This window comes from Myotis davidii, unplaced genomic scaffold, assembly GCF_000327345.1.
Source record: "Myotis davidii unplaced genomic scaffold, ASM32734v1 scaffold609, whole genome shotgun sequence".
NCBI lineage: Eukaryota > Metazoa > Chordata > Mammalia > Chiroptera > Vespertilionidae > Myotis > Myotis davidii.
The window spans coordinates 2,193,399-2,200,696 of record NW_006300164.1 but is presented as its reverse complement, the minus strand read 5'-3'; the positions used below and the strand labels follow the sequence as shown (position 1 = coordinate 2,200,696).

Below are 7,298 nucleotides of genomic sequence, written 5' to 3'. Positions count from 1 at the left end.
GGGATCTGGAGGACTCCTCCTCCCGGGCTACAAATCACTCCTGTAAACGACTGTCAAGTACGGTGGCCAACACACAGTCGAAGATAACTAGGCACGTGGGGAACCGAGGCACCGTGACCGAGAGAGCCAGCAGGAAAAACAGACCAACGGACGAGGAGCAGGTCTCCCGGCCGGCCCGCCCTGGCCCGGGACATACCCTCCCACAGCTTCTGGTGCTGCTCTTTGGCCTCCTTCTCTGGCTTCTCGGCCTCCTCCTTCGCCGTCCGCAGCACCTCCACCTGGTCCTCCAGGGACTTCTTTCTGGTCTGCAGCTCAGTGAGCTGTTGCTGGACGGGGAGAAGGCAAGGGGCAGCTCTTCCTTCTGTTCTCCCTTCTTCCTCACAGACTGCTACCTCCCGCCTCTACTCCAGGGGCAGCCGCACGATCTTTCCAAAACTCACACCTCCTGGCTGCCCGCCTGCTGGGGTTCCCCGCAGCCCACTCACCGTAATGTAGCTTCCAGGCCCCGTGTGACCAGGCCCCGGCTGCCTCTCCAGCTCCACCTGCCCCAATGCTGCCTTTTTGTAATTTTATTTTTTCGTTAATCCTCACCCAAGGATATTTTTCCCATTGATTTTTAGAGCCAGTGGAAGAGGAGGGAAGGAGAGAGAAACATCGATTTGAGAGAGACACTGCAACTGGTTGCCTCCCCCACACGCCGCAACCAGGGGGCAGGGAGTTAACCTGTAACCCAGGAACGTGCCCTCCACCAGGTGCTCAGGCCAGCACTTAAACCACTGACCACAGTGGCCAGGGCGCAAAGACCATCTTAACAAATGGACTCAGGCAGAGGTTTTGTGGGAGGAGGAGGAGGCAGGGGGGAGAACAAAGGGATGGAGGGAGAGGTGGAGAGTTCTCCGCTGAGGGGACTGTCCGCAAACCCCGTCTGTTCAGATCACGGGTCAAAGGTCAGCAAATGTCTGGCAGCCGGGATGTCCGTGGCCGGAGGCTGCTTCCTAGGAACCATCCCTGGAATTCTTAAGAAAACAGGCTGAGGTACGCAATCACATGCTACTCACAGATCATCCTTCACAGGAGGAATGATAAGGGAATGGGGGGCGGGTGACTAGCTGATGTAGCTTCCTTGGCTCTAGAATATGATCCTGGGAACGTCTGTCTCCGGCCGGCCTGCCTCGGGGAACCAGGGGGTGAGGCAGGTCCACGTGCAGGCAGGTGACAGGCACGAGCCATGTTCCGAGGCTCAGTCACCTCCCTCGCCCGGGAGGCCTGCGTCCCCTCCCCCAGGAGCAGGGCTGTCATCCTGAGTTCTGAGCCCCCTGGAGTCCCCCTCCCCTCAGCCTGTCCCGTGTTTGGGGGAGGAAGGCGGGTCAATGATCTTCTTTGTCTCCTCCTGTCAATTTCACCTGTACCCACCTCCCCACTCCCCATTCAGGCTGCTGCTCCACCAGTCCAGCTCCCAGTCCTGCCTCTGCAGGGCAGTCAACACCTTCCCTCCCCTCCTCTTCTCTTCCCTCCTTTCCCCTCCCTTCCCATCCCGCCTCATCTCTCTCTCCTCTTCTCCCTCCCCTCTGCCCACCCTGGACCCCAGGGAGTCCCTAACCCTCCGGAACCTGCAGCCCATTGCATGCAAGTGAGTTCCTGCCTGGCCACCCCTGCCATCCTGGGAGTCCCTCTGGGCAGAGCTGGGGTACGAGAGGGGGCTCCTGGGCTTTCTCTAAGGACACACGCAGGCAGCCCTGGCCGGTGTGGCTCAGGGGACAGAGTGCCAGCCTGCGGACCGAAGGGTCCCAGGTTCCATCCCGATCAAGGGCACATGGGCCGGTTGCCGGCTGGATCCCAGCGCAGGTGTGATTCTCTCATTGTGGTGTTTCTAGCTCTCTCTCCTTCCTTTCATCTCCAAAATCAATAAAACTATCCTATCTAATAAAGAGGAACTATGTAAATTGACTGTCACACCGTCACAAAGATGGAGGCACCCATAGCCACAAAATGGTAGCACTCAGTCCCCGCAGTCCCCCGGAGCCCCCCAGTCCTTTCAGCCCCAGTGGGAGGGTGGCAGGCACACGGTGTGGCCAGACTCGCCCTCAGCCTGCCAGCTGCCCAGGGCTGGCCCGAGTCGCAGGCAAAAATTGGATGTCGAGCCCTGACTGGTTTGCCTCAGTGGATAGAGCGTCAGCCTGCAGACTGAAGAGACCTGGGTTCAATTCTGGTCAAGTGCATGTACCTTGGTTGTGGGCACAGAGTGTGCAGGAGGCAGATGATCGATGTTTCTAACTCTCTATCCCTCTTCCCTCATCTCTGTAAAAAAAAATCAATAAAATATATGCATTAAAAAAATTGGATATCGGCTGCCCAGCCACCCAGGGCCGGCCGAGGCTTGTGCTGCTGGCAGTGGCAGCAGCAGAGGTGTGATGGTGGCGTCGCCTTTCCCGATCGCCAGGTCATGTCCCACCCTAGAGCACTCCCAGACTGTGAATGGAGGCAAGTCTGGCTGGAGGACACCCCTCAGGTGCAGGGATTTTCATGCATCTAGTACCCTTAATAAAAATAATAAAGACACCCGGAGGCCCTCCCCACACAGCCCTCCCCACCCGGGGCATCTGGTCCCCCTGAGGGGAGCGGGGCCCACTGCAGAGGGGGCGCTGAGGGCGTGGTGGGGGGACTGTCCTCTGGGGCTGGGGAGGAAGTGGCCCGGCCAGGAAGGAAATAGAGCAGAGGCGGGGCTCGGGCAGGAATAAAAGGTTCGAGCGCCTTGACACCGGGACCCGGGATGTTGCAACCCAGAGCAGCCGCTGCCATGAGAACCGTGGTCCTGGCCCTCGCCCTACTGGGCACTGCAGCTGCCACGGCTGACAACTGTCCAGGTGAGCCAGGTGCCAGGTGGGCCGGCCTGACGAAGGTCGGGCTGAGAGCCCCCTGCCAAGTCCTTCCAGAACATTCTTCTTCAGACTGAGGCTTAACCACTCTCTGCAGGGGCAGCAGCCTCAGGGTCCTCCCAGGAGGGGCACAGGTGGTATGAGGGGGGAAGGCTGGAGAGCACCCGCTCCCCCAACCCGGGTCAGTGCAAGGTTGCACCTAGTGCTGGGGGCCTTGAGCCTTGGGGAACAAGAGGGCCCACTGCTCCCCGAGGGCACAGCAAGGTCTATTCAGGTTTGGGGAAATGCCTTTAGCCATTCCCAACAGGTGACTAGCGTGTGATTCAACCCTGTTGAGTCCCCAAGTTTCATCAACCTTTTGTTGAAATTATGACATGCTGGAATTGGTTTAAGGCAGCAGATGACATGATACTGTACATAGAAAAACCCTAAAGACTCCATCAAAAAATTATTTCCCTGGCCCAGGAGCTCCAAAGGGGGTGCCACCCCTCCCTCCGGAGTCTCTGGCTGTGGGAGAGGCTGGGACCAGGGAGGGCTCCCGGTCACCACACCCTCCCTAGAGGCCCTGTATTTGTGATGGACGCACTTGAACTCTGAGAGGCAGGTCCATCTCTGGCTCCAGGTCTGTGGGGGCTGCTGTGTGCCCTCGGATCACAGGGACCCCCAACCTCCGCTCCCTCCAGCCCGGGATTCCCAGGCCACGTGCCTGAGGAATGGGGGTGACACGTGGCACTGCCCCAGTCCCCGCTGTCTCACAGATGCAGGGCTGCACTCACTGGACGGGCTGCAGTGGGGGGAGCTCTTCCTAAGGTCTCACACATTCTCATCGGCCACTCTGACCCCCCAAAGCCTCCCTCTGCTCTCACTGTGCAGCCGGGCACAGAGCCCAGAGGGGCTGACTGACTCCCGGAGGACACACAGCATGAGGAGTGGGGTTCCCCAGGGGCAGGTGGACCCCGAGGCCGGGCCCATCACCTGGGGGAGGACCGACCACAGGCTCAGCAGAGGCGGGACCGCCTCCCCTCCAGGCTGGCCCTCCAGCTGAGGCAGGCGGCCCGGGCACAGCCATCTGCCAGGCCTTGGTCCCCGGGGGGGGGGGGCATTGGTGCCAGTTCCACGGGGCCCTTGGTCCAGGGCCTCACCCTGACGGGCGCCCGTGTTTCTCTGCAGAAGTGAAGGTGCTGGGGCTGGAGGCCGACAAGCTCACCATCCTCCGGGGCTGCCCGGGGCTGCCCGGGGCCGCGGGGCCCAAGGGAGAGGCAGGCACCGATGGCAAGAAAGGTGAGTGCCTGGGTGAGGGGGACTGGACCTCGTCCCTGCCCAGGGAGACCCGACAGGGCAGGGCCCCCAGCAGCTCTCAGGCGGGGCCTGGGGCTTGGTCCACTGGGGTGTGGGTCCCCGTGGGAGGGAGCTGGTCTCGGGTCACCCACGGAGCAGTTGGACCTGTGTGGGCGGCCAGCACGGCTCCAGGTGATGACGCACCTGCTGCGGGGGGACCCGGGTGGACTGTCCTCCCCACAGCGGGCCCGGCAGTCACAGCCAATGGAAACGCCCAGGGTCCCTGGACGAGGGCAGAGCTGGGCTTGGGACTAGTCCCCTGGGAATGCCCCTGATCGCAGGTCCTGGCCTCTGACTGAACATCTGGGTCCCTATGAGGGATAAGGTCCTGGTCACCTCCATCTGTTTCGGTAGGGTCTAACCTGGGGCAACTGGGGGCCTAAAGCCTGGAGTTTGCTCACTGACATGTTTGAATTTGCAGGAGAACCGGGTCCATCTGGAGTTCCGGGGAAGGCGGGACCCACAGGGCCCAAAGGTAACTCAGCAAAGAACATGGAGAGCCCAGGCAGGACCCCTCACCACCCGGGGCAAGGAGAGAAGAGGGGCACTTCCCGGGTGTCACATGGGAAAATTCCTAAGCATAACCTAATGGTAACCATAAACCTTTCCTTATCCCAAATACTAACCGCAACTCTATCCTTATCGCTAAGCCTAACTATACCTTTAACCCTAACCCTAATCCTCATAGGCCCCAAGTAATGGTATGGTCCTATCCTTGTGTTTTTTTTTTTTTTTTTAAATATATTTTATTGATTTTCCACAGAGAGGAAGGGAGAGAGACAGAGAGCCAGAAACATCAATGAGTGAGAGAGACATCGATCAGCTGCCTCCTGCACATCTCCCACTGGGGACGTGCCCGCAACCCAGGCACATGCCCTTGACCAGAATCGAACCTGGGACCTTTCAGTCCGCAGGCCGACGCTCCATCCACTGAGCCAAACCGGTTTCGGCCCTAACCCTGTTCTTACCCCTAACATTAACTCTAACCCTACGCTAATACCTAACCCTAAGTTTATCCCTATCCCTATCCCTAACACTAACCCTATTCCTAACCCTACCCCTAACCCTATCCCTAACCCTAACCCTACCCCTAACGCTAACCCTATCCCTAACCCTAACCCTACCCCTAACGCTAACCCTATCCCTAACCCTAACCCTACCCCTAACGCTAACCCTATCCCTAACCCTAACCCTACCCCTAACGCTAACCCTATCCCTAACCCTAACCCTACCCCTAACGCTAACCCTATCCCTAACCCTAACCCTACCCCTAACGCTAACCCTATCCCTAACCCTAACCCTACCCCTAACGCTAACCCTATCCCTAACCCTAACCCTACCCCTAACGCTAACCCTATCCCTAACCCTAACCCTACCCCTAACGCTAACCCTATCCCTAACCCTAACCCTACCCCTAACGCTAACCCTATCCCTAACCCTAACCCTACCCCTAACGCTAACCCTATCCCTAACCCTAACCCTACCCCTAACGCTAACCCTATCCCTAACCCTAACCCTACCCCTAACGCTAACCCTATCCCTAACCCTAACCCTACCCCTAACCTGAACGCTAACCCTATTCCTAACCCTAACCCTATTCCTACCACTAACTCTAACCCTATCCTTATCTCTAAACCTAAGTTTATCCCTATCCCTAACCCTAACCCTAACCCTAACCCTAACCCTATTCCTAACCCTAACCCTATCCCTAACCCTATCCCTAACCCTAACCCTAACCCTAACCCTATCCCCTAACCTAACCCTAACCCTATTCCTAACCCTAACCCTAACCCTAACTCTATTCCTAACCCTAACTCTAACCCTAACCCTAACCCTATCCCTAACACTAACCCTAACCCTATCCTTATCCCTAACCTTATCCATATTCGTTACCCTAACCCTATCCATATTCGTTACCCTAACTCCAACCTTATCCCTAACCCTAACTCTGCCCAAACCAGGGTGCTCCCTCACCCAGAGCCTCGGTCTGTGTCTAGAGCACCCAGGGGGCCCAGGGAGGATCCTGACCCCACCCAGCAATGACCCGGCACAGGAATGAGACCCGGCTCCCTTGCCCCATGACCTGTCCCCGCCCTGGGCTCTCTCAGCCCCAGGAGGGACAGCGAGTCCTCTGGCTGACGGGGTCTGGCATGAGCCTGTCCTGTCCTCGCTGCTGACCCTCCTCTCTCTGCAGGAGACCGAGGGGAGAAGGGCGAGCGGGGAGAGAAAGGTGAGGCCCTCCCACCCTCCCCAGGGGTGGCTTCCCGGACTCTGAACACAGGGGGTTCCCAGGGTGTGGGGCAGGGGCCTGGGTGGAGGGCAGGCCTTCCCTCTATGGCAGGGTGTGAAGGGTGGGGTGGGGACCACACTCCTCCCAGAGCCTGTGCAGCCCATCCCTCCCGTCCTGGCCTCGGACCCCTGAGCAGGGCCGGCCTGTCCTCCCAGGACTCTCAGCCTGGGGCTAGAGCAGTGGTTCTCAACCTGTGGGTCATGACCCCTTTGGCAATCGAACGACCCTTTCATAGGGGTCGCCTAAGACCATCCTGCATATCAGATCTTTACATTATGATTCATAGCGGTAGCAGTGTTACAGTTATGAAGTAGCAACAAACATAATTTTATGGCTGAGTGACAACATGAGGAACTGTATTTAAAGGGCCAGAAGGTTGGGAACCACTGGGCTAGAGGAAGTTGGGTAACGATTAAAATGCAACGTCGGCCAGAGGCTGTGAGCCCAAGCTATGGTCACAGATATTGAGCAAATCCTATATAATAATGAGGTGATATGCAAATTGACCATCACTCCAACACGATGCCCCCCCCATATGGACACAAGATGGCCACCAAAAGATGGCCAGCAGGGGAGGGAAGTTGAGGGGAACCAGGCCTGCAGGGGATGGCAGTTGGGGGTGACCAGGCTGGCAGGGGAGCAGTTACGCATAGAGCAGGCTTGCAGGGGAGTGGTTAGGGGCAATTGGGCAGGCAGGCAGGCAAGGGGGTGGGGGCCAGCAGTCCTGGATTGTGAGAGGGATGTCCGATGTGCTCACCCTGGAGACCCCTCTCTGGACCCGAGGCAGTCACCCA

General features: G+C 58.4%; 1 protein-coding gene across 3 annotated transcripts in view; it reads left to right on the top strand.

Moving 5' to 3' along the window:
* The first annotated feature begins 2,745 nt into the window (after nt 1-2,745).
* LOC102760796 (ficolin-2) overlaps nt 2,746-7,298 on the top strand; it is a 39,152-nt gene continuing 34,599 nt past the window's right edge. Inside the window, exons 1-4 of one of the 3 annotated variants that reach the window (XM_015572383.1) lie at nt 2,746-2,864; nt 4,047-4,157; nt 4,636-4,689; nt 6,409-6,444. In XM_015572383.1, the coding sequence (XP_015427869.1) occupies nt 2,771-2,864; nt 4,047-4,157; nt 4,636-4,689; nt 6,409-6,444 (295 nt within the window). In that variant the 5' untranslated portion in view covers nt 2,746-2,770. Of the gene's footprint in view, nt 2,865-4,046; nt 4,158-4,635; nt 4,690-6,408; nt 6,445-7,298 lie in introns of those variants that run through there. The other 2 variants (XM_015572384.1, XM_015572385.1) reach the window with 2 other exon arrangements.